This window comes from Neopsephotus bourkii, unplaced genomic scaffold (genome assembly GCF_033783945.1).
Source record: "Neopsephotus bourkii isolate Nb327-2 ecotype Australia unplaced genomic scaffold, CSIRO-AGI_Nbou_v1 NB_1080, whole genome shotgun sequence".
Lineage (NCBI taxonomy): Eukaryota > Metazoa > Chordata > Aves > Psittaciformes > Psittacidae > Neopsephotus > Neopsephotus bourkii.
In genome coordinates, this window is record NW_026901568.1 from 3,917,643 (window position 1) to 3,940,971 (window position 23,329).

The 23,329-nt window shown below is 39.6% G+C and overlaps 1 protein-coding gene across 2 annotated transcripts; it reads right to left on the bottom strand.

Moving 5' to 3' along the window:
* Positions 1 to 839: 839 nt before the first annotated feature.
* Positions 840 to 22,668, bottom strand: CRBN (cereblon). 2 transcript variants are annotated; one of them, XM_061362127.1, is made up of 11 exons: positions 22,511 to 22,668; positions 19,097 to 19,209; positions 18,729 to 18,931; positions 17,723 to 17,872; positions 14,407 to 14,569; positions 9,100 to 9,162; positions 8,291 to 8,375; positions 7,224 to 7,339; positions 4,294 to 4,358; positions 2,628 to 2,759; positions 840 to 1,385 (listed from the first exon to the last, which is right to left on the bottom strand). In XM_061362127.1, exons 1-11 carry the CDS (start codon positions 22,575 to 22,577, stop codon positions 1,202 to 1,204), a joined length of 1,341 nt encoding a protein of 446 aa, XP_061218111.1. In that variant the 5' UTR covers positions 22,578 to 22,668; the 3' UTR covers positions 840 to 1,201. The 2 variants fall into 2 exon arrangements, with proteins under 2 accessions (XP_061218111.1, XP_061218112.1); XM_061362128.1 differs by having other exon boundaries at positions 19,097 to 19,206; positions 22,511 to 22,645.
* Between the last annotated feature and the right edge of the window lie 661 nt (positions 22,669 to 23,329).

Sequence of the window (23,329 nt, forward strand, 5' to 3'; positions counted from 1 at the left end):
GAAGAGATCTGCAGTTTCCATCACCAAAGTGCACTGTGAGGGGAAAAATATCCCCAGTAAGTCAATGGCAAAAGCTGCCCCATTTTGGCACCTGATTCTGTAGCACAGACAGCACTTCAGACCAAAAAAACCAGCAACCCAAAAAAACCCAACACAAAACACACACCCTCTCCCAACACTGCCTTAAACTTCTGTTTTATTTAAAAACATTTGCTCTGTGTCAGGTAAGGGTGATAATGTTGAATTTTACTTTATGATATGGAAGTGTAAAATGAAAAATCATATGTTGCCTTCTCCTTGTCATGTATTTCAGCAAGTACTGCACAGAACCTTGGACATGTTTGCTGGGAAATATGATCAGAGATCATTCTGAGAAGTAAATGTAAGCACACTGAACAGTAAATGACAACACAGTTTATGCTCTGGGACTGACCTGTATATTCTGTATAAAATTTTAAAGACTTCTAAAGTCAAATAGACTAAATAGATCAGACAACTTGTAAGGACCAAATACTTCACACTGCTTCCTTCCAAAGGGCAACCCGCACTGCAGGCAGCAGAAACTCTTGCTTTTGCCCATTTCAGCGCTGCCACTGATGTTTCCACACTGTATCAGCCAGAAGAGATACTTCAGTCCTGTACTCTCTTCAATAGTTATTCTGCAACTATCTGAGAAACAGCACAAGCATAAAATTTGAAGTACTCCACAGTTAGAAACAGGGATTCTCAGCAAAAATACTTTAAAGTATATTATGGAAAACACTCCGCAGCAAGTAACTGGTGTCTACCTTCATACATATATTGCATAAATTATACTCTATTTGTGATTTTTGTTCCCCCCCCCCCAGCTTCTTTCACTGCAAATTGATAGCAGTAAACATTTTCTGAAGTGCCACAAGAAAGGATAAAGTTCAGTCTCAGTTCTGTCCAGAGAGATCCTATAGATTCCTTGGTGTCCCATCCCACCTCCTCATCTGACATTTTTAAGATTCAACCTTCAGTTCTCATTGTGTCTGGAACAACAGTAATGTGGATGCACACCAGACCCAAATATAGGGAGCCTGCTTGGTTGGTTGTTCTTCTGTGTGTGGGTGTGTGTTCTTGGGTTGTTTTAAGTTCAAGTAAGCATCAGAAGCAGAACTGAGCAGACACATTTAAGAGACAGACTACTGCCTGTTCATCTCCAAAGCAGACTACTGGATTACAGGCAGAGTAACGGTGATCTATCGTGGCCCGAGTCTTCATCCGCTTCTGGAATACGAGGCAGGAGAGCAGACCTTGTCAATCCCCAGAATTTCTGAGGTGACATATCCTTTTTGGTAGCTGTGAACTTCCAGCCCATATGGCTCCCACAGATCCTGCATTGGGCTATAGTCCAGGCATACCTATCAAAAACAAAACAAAAGGTTGATGCTAGCATGTAAAACACCGGAACACAGTTCACCCATCAGGTAAGAAGGTACCACTAGTGTCAAGATGGGTTTTCAAAGAAACTTTGGGACTCAAGGAAGAAAAGAGCTGAGAAAACACATCAGGATGAGAAAAAATAACTCCAGATGTTATAAGCCACAGGTTTTCTTCAGGAAGCCTTAAAGAGTACAGGTATGATATACACTCTCCAAGTCATTACCCAATGGCAGGGGGGTTGGAACCAGATGATCTTAAGGTCCTTTCCAACCCTAACTATTCTATGATCCTAATCCAGACAAAAACTGAAACACAAACCATGATCAACACAAGAAAACAGAAGAGTAACTGTGTACAAGCATCAGTCAAGAACCTTGGACTAGACAGATACAGCAACATATTCTTCTCTGCTACTTTAGAAGAGGACACGATCGCCAAGGGGCCAGAATCATTTTTGACACTCTTGACACAGAAATGACCACACAGAAAAATGATTTGGTGAAAATATATTTAAAGAGTGCTTTTTTTTTTTTGTGAAACTGAAGTTCAGAGTTGGACATTTCATGTATTTTTAAGAGTTAAATATTCCAACTTTTGAATGAACACATAAAGAATGCTCATCTAGCCACGCATTAAATTTAAGCTACAAGAGAGGGGTGACATTTTGATGCAAGACCTGTCATTACTAGGCAATCTTTTACATCTTGACAGTTAATTCTGCTACTGTTTCAGACAGCCAGGCTAATTAAATAAATATCAAAGGTAATCAGATTAATATGAATGTCAGTAAATTAAACTCATGAAACACTCAGTTTCTAGATCTAAAAAAAGTGTTTCAGTAGAGTAACTGCATTTATATATTCCATTTTTAATTTGTACTTTATTTACCTTATGATCAAAGACAGCTGTGTGAAAACAACAGTGATTTGGCTTCTAGCTTACACAAAACTGTACACAAAGAAACCCCCAAACAGCATCTTCTGACTTCCCTATTTTTAAAAGATTAAAGAAAACTTCTGAAATTAAAGAAACCTTCTATCTGAATTTTCCATTTTTTTCTGTATTTTGAAGAAGTCTAAATTTACTTTCCTGTATTTCATATGAGTGAAATGATGTTCTGTGTTTCAAAATCTATGTATTTACTATTCCACTATCACAGGAATACATTTATAACCAGATTTCTGTCATTTACTTATAACATTTCTTTTAACTGTTATTACCCAGGAAACCAACTGTGCTCTGTCGATGGTCGTCCACTGAGATTCAAATTGCAGGCTTTATATACAGTGAGGGTTTCATGGATGTACCCATGAGGATTCACGTATGCTGCCATGGGTCCACATAAGGATAAACTAGAACAGACAATTAATTTTGTCAGAAGTCAAGGAAGAAACAAAAAACAAAGGCTGTCAAATGGAAACAGAGGAAGAACTGCCAACCATGCTCAAAACTACCTTCCACAGCAAAAGAACCATTTTAGGCTGTAGGAAGAGAAGCACCTTTTATTATATTATTAAAAATTGAAAGAAAATAGATACTAATGTAAAATATAATTGGTCAAATTTTCTTAATATTGCACAAATTTCAGTGTCCAGTCATATATTCCTCACTGACAATAAATTATTCCTGTTACCTAAAGGCTTTTTTTTTCCTGTTTACCTGAAGTCTCTACTTTTTAAGTCCCTATTTCAGAAAAGATATTTATAAGGGTATTACTGGGAGTAAGGATTAAAACTTTCTTGTGCTCAGATGAATCTCACTCAGGTGTATGTTAAAGGGGACAAGTCACTTGGGGGATGCTGTGGAAACTACCTCATTTAAGGCTGCTGTTAATATTTCCCTCACAAAACCTACTGCTTGGTATAAAAAAGCACATGACAGACTCATGATAGACTTTCTTGCTGCTTTTGAACTTCCAATAAAACCAACTAACATCTATGCTGCTACTTTTAAATCTAACTTTGAAAGTAAGCAAAAATGTTCACTCATTCTCAACATTCTTGTTTAAAGTACATGGTATTGACATAGCAGGAATCATGGTTTCTGGAATCCATTATTTGATTAGAAGATATGAGATGGCTTTTAATTACTACATCAGCTTCTTAGTGCACTGATAAAACTGTGGGGAGTCTTGCTTTGTAAATCAAAACTTCTTTTAACCTTCATTATCACAGATCACAGACAGATATTAGTCACTCAAGATGAAAAAAGTGTCAAGACTGCCAGAAGCAGCAATTATTTGGAAAATGTATACAGTCTTATCATTGTTGAACATGAAAGATATTGTGTAAGTCAAATATATTATGGGTACATAACGCCTAGAGGAGCTACTAGGACTAAACTTTATATTCTTAAACTAAAGAATGGTATCACAGTGTTTAATGACATAAATAGGCAATTTCCTTAGATGACAACATCCTGGGAGCCTATCTATCTATACCAACCTGTCAGTGCATTTTAATCTGTTGAGGCCTGTTGACACACAGAGGTCAGGATGAAGTGCCGAGAAATAAAATTTGGGATGTCACGAACTTTACTCAGAAATAATAGGACAAAAAAACTGTGTAAAATATCTGTGTTTCAAAACTTGGCAGAGAGTGCATAATTCTTCAGTGGTGAAGTGCTGGAGTAAGAGGCATAACATGGCCTTCCTTGCACACTAACTTCTGTTACAATATACGCGGTGGTGCTCAGATTTACAACCTTTTGATTAAAAACCACCAAAGTAACCTGTTTTGTTTTATAAAGAAAACGCCCTATAAATATTTACTGACATTTTATTAGAGCTGTGGAAAACACAGCAGTTATAAGACATAACCTAATCTGTTTTCCTGTGTCCATGTTTCTGATCAAAAACCTTCCAAAGATTAAGAGCAATACACTCACCTGAATATTTCATTCTTGGTAGTTATTTCTGTATCTTGGCATTGCTTACAACAGAGAGATGTACACTTGAAAAGAAAAACAAAGAGGGTAATTTCATTCATTTGCAGAGGCTTGGCAGCACAGCAGCAAATACTGAAAATGTCTCTTCCGTTCCTCAGAACACACTTTGTATCAATTCTTTTCTTTACCTGGACAGCAGTCACTTACGTTTTCTATCAAAGGATACCTTTTTCTCTATGCATTTTACTTAGTTATGGTAAGCATTGTTATCTAAAAGCCAAACCAATTTTTGTATACTCCCCTGTCCCTCAAAAAATCCACACGCAGAAGAGCATCTGACTACACAAACACAATAAATGAGTCAACCTTCTAAGGTCTCAAAAAGCTAATTCAGAAAAAAAACCTTTTGCTCTTCTAAAATACCACCCAGAAAGGGTAGATGAGTACAAATGCAATCACTAGGTCTTTCTAAAATTTGAGAGTACTGTAGATCAATGGCTTCAATTTCCTCATGAAAAATACGAGATGTATTGATCTTTCTCTTAAAGATTGTAACTGATTATCTTCTACAATTTCTAGATAGTAGAACAAAACAATTCCTCACTGACACTGCCCAGAAAATACGCACTTAAATGAGCTCAGGAGAACATAAGCATTCCTTTTCAGGAGGTGTATTACACCTACCTCTTTTTATTGGTAATGCATGTGAAATTACCCCAGAAATGAACCACTGTACTTTGGAACCAGGATCTTCACTTGGGTAAGTCCCTGTGTGAGCTTACATCCTCTTAAAGCCACAAATCGCAGCTTGTGCTTTTGAGTATCCCTGAGTTCCAACTCCTGCAATCTTCATGTGATACTACACCGGCTTATGTCAGTCTCTTCTCTCTCCTCTATACAGGTGCTCTGGACTTGCTGCTGCATTTCAACTTCCTCCAGCTGCTTTTTTGCATGCAACCTTGGTTCTGCCCCACAGTGTCAGTACAGTCTACTCATCTTGGAGACTGATAGGGAAAATTGCTATACTATACAGATAGGATTTATCATGTGCCAGTTCTCTTCTTAAAGCTCACTTGGCCTTTCTGTCCTGCCAGGGACCTTTAACACTTACTGTCACTCACTCTTTTAAATTACCCATACTCACAGATTATAATCTAATGCTCATATATCCCTCAGTATCCGATTTAGTCAGCTACTTCATCTCATCCCTCTGTTTCCAATCCTATCTAATTACTACAATTAGCACTGTCAAGCAGAATTCAGAGAAGTATTACACCTTTATGTGATGTACATTCCTTTAAAAATAAGTACAGTTAACCATCTTTAATAACAGGAAAAGCTATTAAAGGCATAATAAAATTCACTGATATAAGAGACAAAAGGAAATGCATTAGGTCTCACCATCCGTTATATCACTGTAAATTACATTCTGAACAATGAAACGTGTTAAGTCCAGCCTTCTCAAGTAAACCAAAATACATGATCTTAAGGTCCTTCCCAACCCTAACTATTCTATGATTCTATGTTTACAGAATAAAATGTCACATCTTGATGAAGAAAGCACCTTTTTGGTGTAGGGTAAAAAAATTAACATTATCTTATGAAGGTAACCTAAGTCCTCTTGTCTCTTTGGGATTTGTAGAAAATATGCAACATACTGAACACGAACAGCCCTTAGCAGTACCTGAATATCACAATATTTTCAGAGTTTCTGACTCAAGAAATACAATGAAACTTAATCTGATCACAGAGCCTCATGCAAAATCCTGTCCATTTTTGTCTCAGAATTTGGGAGCAATGTTTTCTGTTTCCTTTTCACTGTATATTCCCTTTTAGAATTTTGGTGCATGAACTCTGGGAAGATGAACAGTACTAAAATGTTATTCTGGTTCTCTCTGCCCCAGAAACAGGCAAAGAGGCAAAATTTCCAATGCTCATATCAAGTGGACAAACACAACAGTGTTACACTGTTTTCTTAAGACACTACTTTTATCCCCACCAAGCTTACAACCAGCAAGGTAAGGATCAGGATGTATACCATCAGGATGTATAGTTATTCTTTGCAAGGTGAACATATTAACAAAATACTAATTTGTCTCTCCTTTCAAGAACTGATTAGTAAATATTCCAGTTACCACTACTAAACCCATAAACAACTTTACAGTTAGAAGTTGTTTTTACACCAATGGCTCTTTTCAGTGTTTTCTCTTTGGAAAGAGAACAACCACCTGAACTGCTGTGGGAGACTGTTGTAAATGCTGTTCCCAGAACAGTCGGATTCAACATGAGGTTGACTGAAACTTAGTTGCATTATCAGTTATAATACATAATATTACTTATAATAGGTATTATTATTGAGAAGGGAAGGGAAGACAAGTTTTTGAACATCTTAAAAAGGTATTGCCTAAGAAGATGATAAATGTCTTGCAAAAATCCATTCAGTCCAATACTTAGATTTACATATATTCAGTAGCTCAATGCTACGAAGATTTATCTTTTGTTATAAAATCCACAAATTTTCATGGCACAATGCTACTTGATCACAGCGTATTGTGCTGTTATGATGTTCATAAGGTTATGAACAATACGAGGTTATGATGTTCATAAGATGGTCATGAGAAATGCTGGACTTCTAGCACCATCTCTTGGCTAAAAAAAGTGCTGTGAGGTGTTGAAATAGGGTTTTTAACAAAAGCAAACATTATTATATGCTTGCTTGCTGACAAACATGAAGTCTAGTACTGAGAGAGAGCGTTTTCTTTCTAGAGCAAACTTTTAAAGCAGATGAAAAAAATAAAAGAACACTCAAAACTCACTATCTAGAACTCTCATTTAGAAATTTCATGCATTTTTGTTATACATTATAACAGTCATTCCTTTTTTTTTTTTTGTGAGAACAATTTAATGACAAGTAAAGAAAAAATACTCACTTTGTTCATAATATCTAATTCACACCGGAGTCGCTGAACAGCACTACCTATTTTAAGCAACTGTATACGCAACGCATCATCAATCGGCAGGCAAGCAGCAACTCTGTAAGAAAAATCTAGAAATGAGAAAATAGCAGGCCTGTTAGAATTAGAGAGAGAAATAAATCAATAAACCCTACTACTTCTGCTCGGTTACAGACAGAGGGCTAAAACTTATGTTTGTAATAGACTTTCAGAGGTCATCTCAGTGCATCCTTTTGCCCTAAGGCTGAATCATGCACATACAAATCCTCTTCTATGATATTTGTCTAATCCAGATCACCACTGACAGAGACTCAGCAATGCTGGTAAGGTAATGTATACTAAAACCAGAACAGATCCCAGAGAACACTATACAGACTTCCACTTCGGCAATGAATTACTGAGATTTCCAACCACCAATGTTTTTCTTTATGCTTGCACTTCCTGCATTTGGTTCTTATCTGACTTTAACTGAAGGCTGCCTTTCATTAAGCATCTGAGAGCCTACACAGAAGAGAATGCTTTTCCCCTTAGGAAGACTTCAACTGAAATTTGTGTCTTGCTAGCTCCTAGAGACCTGCAGAGAGAAAAGACCTACTCACTATGGCATAACCCCAATGCAGCATGCAATTGGAACCCAACTTTTTTGTGGTTAGGTTACTGGTGCTATTTTCCCCCATGTTACGTAAGAGGCAATAAGAAGTAAGAACAAAGAGATTCTACATACTAACACTTAGACTTATGTAATAATAATTTTAAAAAGCTAGTATGCTTTTGGCTTTCCTTATGAAACATATCACATTCCTCCCACCATGGAGCACAATAAGACTTATACTTCCTATACTGAACATGTTGTGGCACAGTCGGAGGATGTTCATGTCCTTAAAATCTCCGTCATCCTTCTGTCAAAGTCAACTATCAAAATTCACTGGAAAGTAAAAGTGAGGGGTGGACTAACAACAGAAGGTAATTATCTAAGCCTTGTTTTCTTAGGAACTTAACACCCAAACCCCAGATATGAGTTCATCAGCTCAACAACATCATACCTATTGGGTTTGTTGGAAGAGATTCATCTTTAAGATTTTCATCCCATTCATGTAGCTGCCTCTTGACTCTTTCCATCAAGGTTTCCTTTTGTTAGAAGAAAAGCCTAATTTAAATACATAGATATTTCTGTTTTCTTAGGAAAAAAAAAAAAAAAAGGGAAGCAAAATGTAGAGTAAGCTATTTTCCCTAAGTGGACATTAGCTGTTAACACTTACAATAATGACGGACTCATTTTGTATCTACATGTTTTAAACTAAGAGGAAACTAGGATGGGAAAGAGGGCAAAATGAACCAATGGCCCATGACAGTTATAAGTCTCATTTGAGATAAGGAGACAACTGCTCAAATTCTAGACTGTATAAACAAGATGAGGGGCTAGCCTCCTACTTACTTCTGCCTCTCTTACACCAAGTACCTCATGTACTAACATATATATATGTGTATATAAAGAAATATGTACTTTTTAAGGAGTAAAGCAACTTCAACAGGAAAGACAGACCTAAGACTATCCAGCACCCTGGCTGTTAGAACACTTACCTGGAACATGAGGGACAGAGGACTGATTCTGAGACAACATATCAGGAACGTGAACCTCTGTCATCCACCATAGACACATGCTCTAGCACAAGGGAACAGTACAAAAGAGTAGCTGTTCCTGCTCCTTTCACAATAAACTGAAAACTGTGGACTTCTTTAAAATGTAACTTATAACCCAACAAAATTAAAGCTTTTATATTATCCAATAATAACATATTAAAACATACAAAACTAATAGTAGATTATTTGGTAATACATAGGGTGAACTTACAGCATCATATAGAGAGTAGAGCCAGGGAGGCCAAGATGTCAAACTTGCACAGCGGAACTTCCTCTAAAACCAAAACCACAAATATTTATTCTTTCAGATTAGCAGATGTTAGGGACAGTTCTTGCTCAAATAATAAACCACAGGAGGGATACCTGATTATTTAAAGATACTATAAATTAACACCATCAAGATGAGTACTTCAATGTGAAGCTTCCAAACCACATTTCAAATTCACTGAGAGTTAAGGCTTCTGTGCAAGAATGACAATATATGGATTTCCCCAGAAAACCTGTCTCAGCATTACAAGTATTCCTAATATCTAGTAATAAGAAATTATGCCTTTCAAAAGAGCATCTATCTAAAATTTAGACAGTTCAGAAAATTCAAGTACTATTAGATAGTGCATCTGCTCCTTCGTCTCCAACTGTTGCTACTTTAGCAACCACAGCAAACCACCACGTGGGGGCGATTAAACTATTTATATCAAATGAGTCAAATGCATAAATAAATAAAATAAAATAAGGAGATTAACAGGCCGTATCACAGAATCGTAGAATAGTTAGGGTCGGAAAGGACCTTAAGATCATCAGGTTCCAACCCTTCTGCCATGGGCAGGGACACCTCACACTAAACCATCTCACTCAAGGCTCTGTCCAACCTGGCCCTGAACACCACCAGGATGGAGCATTCGCAACTTCCCTGGGCAACCCATTCCAGTGACTCACCACCCTTACAGTAAAGAACTTCTTCCTTATATCCAATCTAAACTTCCCCTGGTTAAGTTTGAACCCATTACTCCTTGTCCTACCACTACAGTCCCTAATGAAGAGTCCATCCCCAGCATCCCTATAGGCTCCCGTCAGATACTGGAAGGCTGCTATGAGGTCTCCACGCAGCCTTCTCTTCTCCAGGCTGAACAGCCCCAACTTTCTCAGCCTGTCTTCATACAGGAGGTGCTCCAGTCCCCTGATCATCCTCGTGGCCCTCCTCTGGACTTGTTCCAACAGTTCCACGTCCTTCTTATGCTGAGGATACCAGAACTGCACGCAAGTGAGGCCTCATGAAAGCAGAGTAGAGGGACAGGATCACCTCCTTCGACCTGCTGGTCACGCTCCTTTTGATGCAGCCCAGGATACGGTTGGCTTTCTGGGCTGCAAGCGCACGCTGAAGCCGGCTCATGTTCATTTTCTCATCGACCAACACCCCCAAGTCCTTCTCCGCAGGGCTGCTCTGAATCTCTTCTCTGCTCAACCTGTAGCTGTGTCTGGGATTGCTCCAACCCAGGTGTAGGACCTTGCACTTGGCATGGTTAAACTTCATGAGATTGGCATCAGCCCACCTCACAAGCGTGTCAAGGTCCCTCTGGATGGCATTCCTTCCCTCCAGCGTATCAACCGAACCACACAGCTTGGTGTCATCGGCAAACTTGCTGAGGGCGCACTCAATCCCACTGTCCATGTCAGCGACAAAGATGTTAAACAAGACCGGTCCCAACACCAATCCCTGAGGGACACCACTCGTTACTGGTCTCCAGCTGGACATTGAGCCATTGACCACAACTCTGTGTATGGCCATCCAGCCAGTTCTTTACCCACCGAGTGGTCCATCCATCAAACTGATGTCTCTCCAATTTAGAGACACGGATGTCGTGTGGGACAGTGTCAAATGCTTTGCACAAGTCCAGGTAGATGATGTCAACAAATGTATTGGGTATTTTAAGCTGACATATATAAATGCAAAGGACATATGATGACATTTTTTAAATGGAAATCTAATCAGTTAAAAACATAAGTATAAGTACCACCACACAAGTTAGGAGTTCTGGAGGACGCTTTCTCACAGCAGAACAATTACTGGCTAAGAAAACTTGGGCAGTCTTGATGTTTAATCTTGTATCACTCTCCACTCTCTGGTCTCTATTTTTAATGGAAATCACATTTTCAGAAACGCTTACTGAACATCAATGCTTATAACCAGCCTACTGGAAACTATTAAGCAACTTTATTATCCTTATCTACAGATAGTGAGCAAATATTGTACAATATCTATTTAACAACATCCTATGAAGAAAAATTCAGACCCAAATGGAGCACTCAGTAAGAAACAAATGTGAAGGAAGAAAATAAAAATAACAGGGGTGAAAAATATCCCCTGAAGATCTCATAACTATCCCTTATTGAATGGTTTTGTTTTAAAATTAAAATAGAAGTGGCCCATGCTTCTGTACCATACTTCACTGGGACTAAAATGTTCACTTGAATTGTGTACAAAAACATATATACAAGACTACAGAGCAGATTTGGAGGAATAAAATACACATGGCCACCAGTATCACTTCTAAAAAGTCTTCAGCTTGTGCTTATCCTGCAGACAAGAAATCCTAGTTTTATGCATTTCATAACTACCAGATTTCCAGCAGTGTAAGGTAATTTGCTTACTTAATTCTCTACTGTGACTTTATACACTTAAATGTATATGTTTAGGTTAATAGAAATCTAAAACAATGCATACTACATAACACAGTGCCTTCCAAAACTGTACTGTAAATATTTACACATTAAAACTTCATTTTCCCTTTGAGGTCAACTACCCTTACTTTACAAATGAGAAAAAACAGGCAATGCTTAAATCCACGGCAAATAAATGGTACTTTGAAGAAAGAATTCTGGAACACTGAAACTCAAGTTATTGTTCCAATTAGCAAATATACTTTCTGTAACAGCTGACACAGGGTCAGCTCTTGTATGAAGCAGAAAGCATTCTTAAAATGCAACTTCCACTTTCTGATGTTTCTCATTATATTAGTAAACAGAGGCACAGCCTAACTAACATATTGTGAACAGTCAGTTCTACTGACAGGACAAGAGTTCAACAGGACAATGACCCTACTCTGGATCTGCATATCAGTCCATAAAACATGATCTTACATTGGGAGTACTGCATCTCAGGTACCATCTGATGGAACCAGACTTGGAAAGGGAATACTCCCCCCTCCCCAAGCACAGTGTTTCTGGACAGTTAACTCATAAATGAACTTGTTCAATAGCTCTGAGAATCAATAGTTCTGTGGTATTAATGGTTTGTTTGGTTGTTTTTTTCTTTACTTTTTGGGGGGGGAGGAGGGAGTTCAAATCCACTGAATTAAAAACCCAGCTCCAAACCTTAACTGCATCTGACAGTAAGGGGAGTTACTAGGATGCTATATTAATTTCTGGAGGTAGTTCCAAAGATCTCTACTGACACAGAAGACTTCAAAGTATCTTTCTTTTTATATACTGATGGAAACTGTGGGTTGAGTAATAAAAAGTTATATAAATAAACTCATAAGCCACAATTTTAGTATTTAGAAAAGCACCTGTTTCACCACATCCTCTCCTACTGACCCCACTGCCAACTGCTGGCCCATTAACCTTATCGTGCAGATCTGTCCACTATTAATGATAGCTGGTCTTTGAAAAGCCTGCACTGTGCCTGAGACTGAGCTAGGTTTGTACCCTTAGAGGCTTTTGCTGGTATATCTATGCTAGGATGCTACTCTAGCATGGCGCTTATTATGGGGAAACATAATTTATTCCAGCAAAATTATCCTTTTGACAGTACGTTTTTATTTCAGACTCCTAAAGGAAAAGGCTGTATACTGGTAAAAGTGCACATTCATTTGTATAAAGGCATCTTTTAGCACCTTTTAAACAGCACAGCTGTCTCTAGCACAAATCACACCTTATTATTCTCCTGAGCAATGCACAAGTTTGTAGCTTAGGCCTGCCATCAGCCACTTAGGACTCTTGAAAATCCTGCCCTACAATCTTAGTGTGAATTCCCTCCTGATTCCAAGTACTGCCACAGCTGCAGCGATACAGAAACACTGTAAACAAGCAAGGCAGAATTTGTGCCAGTGAAGCAAAATGGGGAAGTACAAGGCAATTCCCTAATGACAATACCAACATCTTGATAATGAGTATTTCTCCCATACTTTTGTTTTAACCAGAGTCAAGTAAATAAATTTCTGGAAGCTCTCTAAAGAAGTGCAAAGTCTGCATATTTATTGAAAAAGCTCTAGGAAATAAAACAAATAAGACTATGGAACTGCTAATTCACCCACTCTGTGTAAAAGCACCATCTACCACTAATAACTACTATGTCAGCATATGCAGAGTTCATGAAAAAAGAAGATTTCTATGACCCTTTCCTATCTTATCACATTTAGTACCACAACAAGACTTAAGGAAGTTTATAAATTCAGTTAAGAGAAAAAAAGGGGAAGTGGGATAAGGGGGATTACATATTAACTATTCCATAAGGTAAAGGTGTTAAAAAAATACAAATAAATCAAAAACCAGATTTAGAAATACATGTGCAGTTGGCCAGGATAAATGGATTGTATGGAAGTGTTGTGATCTGACAAAGGTAATGACTAAGCACAAAAGAACTTTAGATGTATGTTATATGATAATTTACAAGATGAAAGTGCAACATCAAATATGCTCGAAACTAGGAAGTACAGCCTAGTTGTCAGCTAACTACCATCTGGGTGGGAATATTTAACAGGGTTAAAAACCCCTTGAGTCTGTCATTGTAACACAGACCCATGTTTTTTACAGACATGTAACTGCAGGTACAGAAGTCAAACCTTTGACTGATGGAGGTTTTAAAGCAAAATTAGCAAATGGAATTCTGTTTCCAAACAACTAAGGCATCATGGGTCTTTTGTTTCATCACTGAAATTTAGGAGTCACCTCTAAACCACCTCTGCTCTTTAAACACCTCTTCTACCCAAATCAAGCAATTAACAGAAGAAGTTACAAAAGCCTTTTTACTTTCAAATTCAAACCATTATGATGACAAGTACAAAGCAAGAGCACTGGCACTGTTAACACTGATTACTAGTACTTTTATTGTCCAAGCAAAGTCTGTAGAAGTGAAGATGCTTCTTTCACCTGCCTAAAAATGAAATCCTATAAACTTAGTGTTTTTTTCCACCACCACTTCATTATCTACAAGCTTTACCAACCAGAACTCTGAGGTGTTTGATTACATTAAAAAAAAAATTGTAGTATTACATCATTATGTGATAATATTAATCTAATGGTACTGTAATTAAAACCAGAGACCTCAAAATACAAAACACGTACTTCCCCGCTACTGATGGCTGATAAACAATCACACAATAAGCAACAAAAGCAGGAGGTTGGCATCTAGCATCCCAGTTGCACAACCTCCTCTAAAGATGAACAGATGGACTTTCATACTGCTTGTCAAAACAACATCAAAACAGCAAAATCAAGATCCCCACAACCAGATTCTAACCTTTTGGTATTTCTGCCACCACTGCTGTATAGATCGGTCCTGCCATGATGTAGGTTTCGAAGATGGAAATATATGGCATCGGCTGAGAGACTGCAGCTGTACTGCTGCCATTGTTGAAGGCAGCACTCGTTCAGGAAGTATTTGTACTTTAGCCTGCTGGATTCTGATAAAAGAGACAACATATACACACTTATACAAGAGTTGGAAAAAGTATTTTACTTCTTATAAAACCATAGGCTTGTGTAATAGATTAATCATTATATAGCACTATAGAATTTAAGCAGCAATTCATTTAATCAGATTTTTAAAGTCATGCTAATGTAAACCAAATTACCTTAAGGAACATCCAGCACATCTGTAACAAACCAAATGCATACTCTTCCAGAACACAGATAATCTCACACCCTTGGCTAAATTATTAAAGCCACTGTGCTGACTGGACTTTGGTCTACGTAAATTGAAGACAGAAGCAATCCTTATTTTTACTTCTCCTTTAAAAAAACAATTAGCCGACGTCTACATATTTTCAACACTGGCAGACAGAACCCTACAAAGATCACTGCTTTAACATTTTCAGCAGAAGTTTCTTTGCTAGTTTTTTTCATCCCTTTTCACAGTTAGCCACCTTTTCCATGACATACAACAGGCTACCTATTTTAGAGCACTAGATACCTGTCGTGATTGTGGTGGACAGATTAAAGACAGACTGGCAGTGGCAACCCAGCAGAATATTTTACCATCTCAGCATTGTGTATTTAGAGTTTTGTCTCCTCAAGTTACTTTTGGTAGAAACTAATAGTCAGCAATTACATATCAAATCCTCAGAAAGGAAGTTTAGCTGAAATGCAGTTTGCTATCTTCAAACCACAAAAGCAAATGTGCTTAGCTAGGGTTCAAAATCAGCAGAAATAGGATACAGACTCTGATCATCCTTTAATATCCTAGCATCAACCAGGTCACCTATTCCACAAAGAGTTCAGCAACAGTTATGTGGCTCCTAAAAATACTGTCTAGCAGGAAGGACTTTACATTTTAACAGTATTATGCATCAGAAATCCTGAAATGCTGAGATGCACATTATCACAAATATCCTGTTTTACTTACAGGGACTACAGTGAACTCTGTTAACTTACTGTAGACTTTAAAATGATGTTTTATCATGAGCACTTAGTAACTGGGAACACCAAGAACCATAGAAATTTTCTCCTTGCTAAGAAGTTCAGTATTTTCCCCTCTTTATCAGAAAGGATTTTTATCTAAAAGTCCTTCTCCAAGCTTTCTTGTCAGCCCCTTTAGGCACTGGGAACTGCTCTAAGGTCTTCCTGGAGGGAGCCTTCTTCAGGCTGAACAACTGAGCTCTCAGTCTAAAATTAATCTCATTCCCTTTATTTCATTAAGTTAAAAATTCACATTTATGAATGAACCTTGTGAACATGCTGTGTAAAAGTGAACTCTGCTAGTCCATGGATATAAAATCATCACAATAAAATCCTTTAACAGCACAACAACATCACTGCACATCTTAGGTGGTTCTGGATACTGAATTCTCAATAATGATGGTGTTAACTGTAGTCGTCCAAGTACTGCCATCTTGTGTTCAAGAAATGGTTTTTCTAAGATGTAAAATTTGGAGGATATTACTTGTAAGCAAATGTTAGATAGTGAGAAATAGCAAGTAGCTATTCTTCATTTCTACAGCTTCAGGTCATAGAAGCATACAAAAACACTGAGTTTAGGCTGTTCCTATAGAATCACAGAATGGTTAGGCTTGGAAAGGACCTTAAGATCATCTAGTTCCAACCCCCCTGCCATAAAAGCACTATGCCACTAAGCAATGCCTCTATACCAAGCAATAGCAGAAGTGAGAAGATGAGCAGATTTACAGATTTGGAGTAAGATGTTAAGAGGCCCTGCAGAAAAGATTACAAAACCCCTAGCAATTGTACTAAGAAAAGTCACATACTCGCAGGACCAGTGTCTGAAGCATATATCTCTGGACAGTGACACTGGCAGAACCTCACGATGCAATTCATAGTGCAAAGGATAATGTCAAGAAGAACATGAAAATGACAGAAGACTCAACATACTCTTCACTAAATATTAAAGATCTTAGTCACTTCATAAATGGACAAAGGTATAAATTACATAATACACTAAAACTGGCTAGAAGAGGAGCTTTAAGTATCACAGGTATCATACTGGAATATGGAAAACAACAGAACTACAATACAGAAGAGAACTCTATCAGAGCTGATTTAAGTGTGTTTGACAAGTACATGAAAACTGTCAACCAGTAACAGTAGAAGTGGCATATTTCTAGCAGTGAAGAATCAGTGCTGAAGGACATCCTAAACCGTGACAACAGTTGAAATAAACAAGATTTAGTATCTGAGAAACTGAAAGCAATGGGCTGATTGTAGTCAGCAAAAATCAAGAACCTATTTTCGTATTCAAATATTTATCTGCACATCTGAGTGTGCTTTTATGTTTTACAAAGGAAAAAATTAAGAGGAGAAACTTGTTTCTCCACTATTATTACCAGACTTTTGTCTTCTCCTTTCAGGGGAAACTTCTCATGCAAATCACCACCCCTGTGGGCACAGCTACTGTCCCCTCCATATCTAAATCATACAGCTGAATCCTTCTGCATGCTGTCAAGGCTCAGGAGTTAAAAGATCACTCAAAGAATAAAAATAGGCAAGGATGTTATTAACTGTTGTGCCAGACCCTTGCCTGCAGCCTTTCAAAGCTGCAATTACATACAAAGTTCAGAAGTGGAACATGTTAAATGCAGACCACCTCTAGAAAGGTCTCCCTTCAGAAAACGAAAGTTACAATTTTTCAAAAGAACAGAATCTGGTCGCTATCAGGGACGCTTTCCACAAGACAGCAGAAAGCACACACTTGGTATCATATCCTCTCATTTCACATCTGGTTTGGAAAAGGGATGTGAGAGATTATGGAATAAAGCTTTAGAACTTAAAATGCTGACCAATCAACATCTTTTTCCTGACTTAATTTTCAGAAATAAAGTCATTCTGACAGGTATATTCTCACACACACCAAATCAAATTACAGGTAGATATGCTTTGGAGGATTTTATTGCAGAATTACCAACAACTAAAACATGAGTCTTGGAACAGGAAATGTCAGAAGTCCTTAATAACCAGAGAAGCTACTGATTAAGCATTCATTTAATACCCGCAGCAATTAGTCAACTGCGTTACTGGAAGCGCAGATGCACCTGCAGTAAAATGTAAATGTTTTGGTGAAACAAGATTTGCAGTATGTAGAATTAAATATGTAATTTTCTTACCCATCCGATTGGGTTCTTATTTCAAGCACCTTGAACCTCTGTCTTCCTATTGCTTTCACTTTGACTGTCTCAATTCCATATTCCTGCTCTTCTCTGTAGGCATATATTTCCGCTGTGGTTCCAAAATGAGCTTCTCTTTCATGTACATTACTAGAAGTAACAGAATTAAGAAGGTTACCTATCCCCCGAACAGCACTGTTCACTTAGATTTCACTTATTGTACCTGCACTGACTGTACACATTAGTCTTACCAAAAAAGTAAATTTGGTGAAATAACTTCAAGTAACCACAATCTTTAGTTTTTCATTTTAAAAACAACTTCTAATATTTTATGTGGGGGGGGGCATTTACCAGTTGGCTTGGTTTTATTTTAGAGTCTAGAGGTGAAATACTGGGAAGACAGGGATTGCCAATGTATGTGCATTTCAAATACAGATACTGGAACTACCAAAATTTTTAGATTGATTTTAGAAATAACTGTTCCCACCTCCTACATAACTAAACCATAGTAAATTGCAGAGAGGAGAGGGAGATACATTCCCTACTTCTTTTGGCACAGATTAGCCTTTATCTTTTCCAATTTTCTATCAACTCATGTCTCTCAACTCTGTCATGAAACTCCTGTTTGGGCTTGTTGATTTACATACAAACCAAGCAAATACACCTTTACAACAATGCAGTTCTCAAAACAAGAATCTGATTTTTACATTTCAGATCAAGACTTAATAAGCAAGATGGAGCAGCACATTCAAGGAGTTACTGAAATTGAACAAGGAAAGCAAATAAACTGTTTCTCTACACACATGATACTGTCAAGCAGAATAACATGAAAACTGGAAAACTGTTTTCGTTACAAACTGGAAGACAAGTTCTGTCAATTTCAAAACACAGCTTCTATTATTCACCATGGAACTGATGCAACCATCTGCTTTTCATTTAGTATCCAAAGGAATTGTGCTAAAAATACATGCCACATAGCATCAGTAAACCCACTCGTGTATTTTACCTGTATGCAAGAACAGCAAATGTTCTGTCTTTCTGAATTAAATTCCGCACCATGCTAACCTCTTGAGGGTGAAAAAGCTGAAGAGGTAATGTCTGTCCAGGAATCAACATCACCATCACATGGGGCAGCACTGGAATCACCTGACAGCTGTCATCGTCATGCACTGTCCTGCCATGAAACTCTTCCATATCAGAACCTAAATACTGAGAACAGTAAGGAAGGAAGCAAGAGTAGTATAAGAGGTTTTGGTGATTTACAAGGATAAAATAGAACTAGGTCTTTGTCTTGAGGATATTACAATAGAATTACACAAAACCAATCAAAACTTCTTCAAGGTGTATTTAATGGACTGTATATAAAATACATACCATATGTGATGTTGGCAAACTGGTATCAAAATTAATGACGTTTCGCTTCTCAGCTTCTTTATTATCTTGATCTTCAACTTCCATTTCATTGTCATCCTCTTCCTCACTCTCTGCTAATTAAGAACATACAGAATATTCAGAAATCAGTCAGCAAGGACTGATACTGAGAAAAAAAAACAGAATCAAGAAATGCATCAGATATTCCCAGGCTACAGCCTTTCACAGGGAAACAGCTTTTGTAGTTATAAACTTGAAAGGCTGAAGAACAATGTTCTTGGAAGGCTAAAGAAAGGCTATTTTTGAAAGGCAAAATACCAATTTTTCTTGGAAGAAAACACTAAGCAAAATCTGTCAGGTCAGATTTTCACTGCAGTAGCACTTCATCTCAATTCTAAAAGTCTTCTGTCTATACACCAGGATGCCAGATAACTTAATTTACTGTAGGATACAATACAGTGTTTGGAGTAGTACAAACCTGAACACTATAACTGCATCATATAGATCAAGCAAGTTAAAAACAACCTAAACCTCTATTTTCACGCTAAGACTCTTTCTGGTATTTTAGACTAATTCACTGCTGTCAGGCTCTCCTATGTGTATACCCAACACACACACACACAAACCTCAGCACGGGCACAAACCCAGCAAAGGCAACTACTAGGGAATCAAATGACTGCAAGGGATTTCAGGAACAAAGTAATACTTAAAATTTACTGCCTTCCTCACTTCCATGTGTCAATCCTAAAATTACTTTCAGGCAACAAAACAGTTAAATTCTCAATATGCTTTACCTTGGAAACATAAGTAGTGCACCTATCTGTATATATCTTTATAGATATTTTAAAAGAAATGAAAATTCATAGTCAATAAAAAAAATATAATTATCTCTAAAAAATGCTGGTTTCACTGCCAGTTCTGTGCATTACCATACAACGTATCCATGCAAATACTCACCCAAAACAAATGCAGTGATCACACATTTCTAACTGCACTATTTGATCCTATTTCCACAAACAGTATTTGTACCTCATGCTATATGTATAATCAGTGTTATCAGAACCTTTGCAAACCAATCTGCAGGATTCTAACACCAATAGCTGCTGGGTAATGGATAATCTCAGTGGTGCTGAAAAACATCATTTAGATCTTGAAAGCTATTACATTACAAGACAGGTAGAAAAACACCTTTACAGCAGTCTATCTAGTTGCTTGCCTTTGAAATTAGTATCCTAAAACATAATCCAGAGTGGAAAATTTAAAAGGTGGAGTGATTATCTTAACTGAAAGGTACTGTAGGCAAACCTTACAAAAGAAAGCTGCTGCAGAAGGAAGAAGCCTTCCTTCAGAAATGAGGGTACTACCACTAACCTCCTTCAACGAGATCTTACTATTTCTGAGTGTGGGAGGCCAAGTGAACAATGAGGAAGCTGGTTTTGGAGAACCTTTTCTTTCCCTCTTCAGCATTCAGACACATTTCTTAAATGTACTCTGCACAAAATGTTTAGCCAACAGTCTTCTTGCTTCACCTCACTTTGTTTTTTACTAACGCACAGTTTACAGAACCTTCTGTAGGAGGCATGGCATGGCACACAGATGTCACAGATCCATCTTCTACTGTATTTATCTCAAGAAGAAATGACCCAGCATGACAAGAAAGGAGGTTATAGACTCTCTTTGGTGTTTTACCTAATTACATAACTTAGAGCAGTAAGACATCATCTTCCTAATTACTGTGAAGAATACTGAATTTCTATATGAAAGCTCTCCTCCCTTACATTCACTTTTATAACCATAAACGAGTGACAAATGCTTAAGACATACAAAATGGACAGCAGTTTCCTTAGTTTGATGGAGGGCAATTAGGAAGTTTCTGTTTGGTTCTGGAGCAGCAGTGCAGGGTGGTGAAGGGAAGCTGACTTGATCAAAAACTACGTTCTGGTTTGCATGTACTCTCATCAAGTGCATCAGTCATTAGCAGTTTTAACAGCCTTATAGAGAGAGGCCCTGCCACCCCTTTTGATGAACACAGAAGGAATTAGCAGCAGCTGATTAAGAACTGTGCCCTGCAAACTTTTGCTCGTTCTTGCCCAAACCACACACTAGCTGCTGTGTGGTGGCAGAGAGGAACGATGACTCATTTTACTGCAGCAGCACCACGCGAACGTCAAAATACACCATCTTCACTCTGCTCCTCCACCACCCCACAGAGCAGCAGAGGGAAGGCAACAGAAACTGCACTGCTTACACCCTTATAATTTTATTAATGATGATTTTCTTCTTCTTTTTCAAGGTCAGCAACACCTCCAGTTCACAAGGGGAACAAGGGAAAGGCAAGAGCTGAAGGCACCCTGCATGACAAGGATCAGTTCTGCAGCAGGTAAGGCGTTCCCAGATGCTTATGCTGGTTCACTAACACTATCAAACCTGTTCTCAACACCTCTGTGCACAAATGAGGAATTATGAACCGCATTTAAAAAAAACAACACTAATAGCTTCCCTTCTTCCCCCCCCCCCCCCCCCCCCCCGCCCCAGCAGGAACAGGGCAGGAAATAGGCTTTATTTCCTAAAATATTCATCAAATACTTTCATGTTATTTTAAATATACAGGCATAAAATACTGATAGAACTCCTGCTAAAGGAAACTACACCGGTTACCGGCAGGACTTCCTGCTGCAGTCTCCTGTTAGTTATGCTGAAACTGTTTTTTGCAGACCGACTGAAAACGCATGTTATTATGCAACAGGATTCCGTATGAGGAATTATGCCGGTCTGCAAACTCCAGCATAAATACTGCAGGAGCCTGGACAGTGTGTGGAACCCAGCACTGCTCTCAAGCCCTTCGCACAGCACCTCTTGCTACCCTGCTTATTAACGGCACTAGAGGGCATTTGAATTGAGCGGACACTTCCTACAACAACTGACGTTTAACGCTGTCCTCAGACTTTGATTTTACAGGGGTCATCCCCAGACAGCGCCTCCGTGTGCCCGCTTCGCTGGGAACTCCACAGCGCGCTTCACCCCATCTGCCCCTGACCGAGCCTCTCTCCTCCCACCGCAGGACCACGACTCGGTCCATTGCAACCAACGTACCACACCTGCGCCCCTGGGAAGGCTGCGGCTCCGGGAGCCGGCTACACCGCGCACCACCCACCCCTAGGCCCGGAGCTCGCCCTCCTCAGCCCCGCACGCTCCTCGGCCCCGCTCCGCCCTCCCGCATCCTCTCCCAGGCCCCACATGGCCTCCCGCCCGCTCCTCAGGCTCTCCCCCCTTCCCCTTCCTCCCGACCCCACGCACACATCGCGGATCGGCCCCTCCCCGCCCGCCCAGGCGCGGCTCTGCGCCTCACGCCCGGCGCCTTCTCCCGCGGCTCGGCCCGGAACCCCGCCGGCTCCCCCCAGGGGCCGCGCTCATTACCGGACACCAGCTGTAGGTGGTTCCCCATGTTGTTATGAGGCTCGCCGCCTCCTTCCTCGGCGGCCATCGTTGTTTACCCGGAGAGGAGCCTGGGAAGCCGCCGGCGCGGGGGGGGGGCGGCGCGAGGAGGAGCCAGCGCAGGGCCCCGGTGGCCTCTAGCGGCGCCTCGCGGTGAGCGTGCGGGCTGCAGGCAGGTCCCCGCGGGTCGGGGCGGCGGGGGACAGCGGGGAGGAGGCCGGGTTTCCTCGCTAGAGGATCTCAGGGTGGCACCCGCCGCGCCTCCATAAAGCGGTTCGTGTCTGTGAGCTCTGGGAGAGGGGATGGATGCAGAGAGATCCATGATGGGTCAGCTTTCCGGCGGACAGCTTCAATCAGAAACCGTGAAGGCAATCGGTTTTGTACTTAAAGGGGCCGACAAGAAAGCCGCAAAGGGACTTTCTACAAGGGCATGTACTGACAGGACAGGAGGGAATGGCTTTAAACTGGCAGAGGGGAGGTTTAGATTACATGGATATAAAGTAGTTCTTCCCTGCGAGGGTGCTGAGGCACTGGCACAGGGTGCCCAGAGAAGCTGTGGCTGCCCCATCCCTGGCAGTGTTCAAGGCCAGGCTGGACGGGGCTTGGAGCAATCTGCTCTAGTGGAAGGTGTCCCTGCCCATGGCAGGGGGTTGGAACTGGATGAGCTTTAAGGTCCCTCCCAACACAAACCAGTCTGGGATTCTATAAGCTGTGCAATCCCAGCTGAGATTCCCAAGGGAGCCCAGATGTCACTGGACCAGATGCACAGCTGAGAGCTGGAAAAGGACAGAGGGGTGCTAC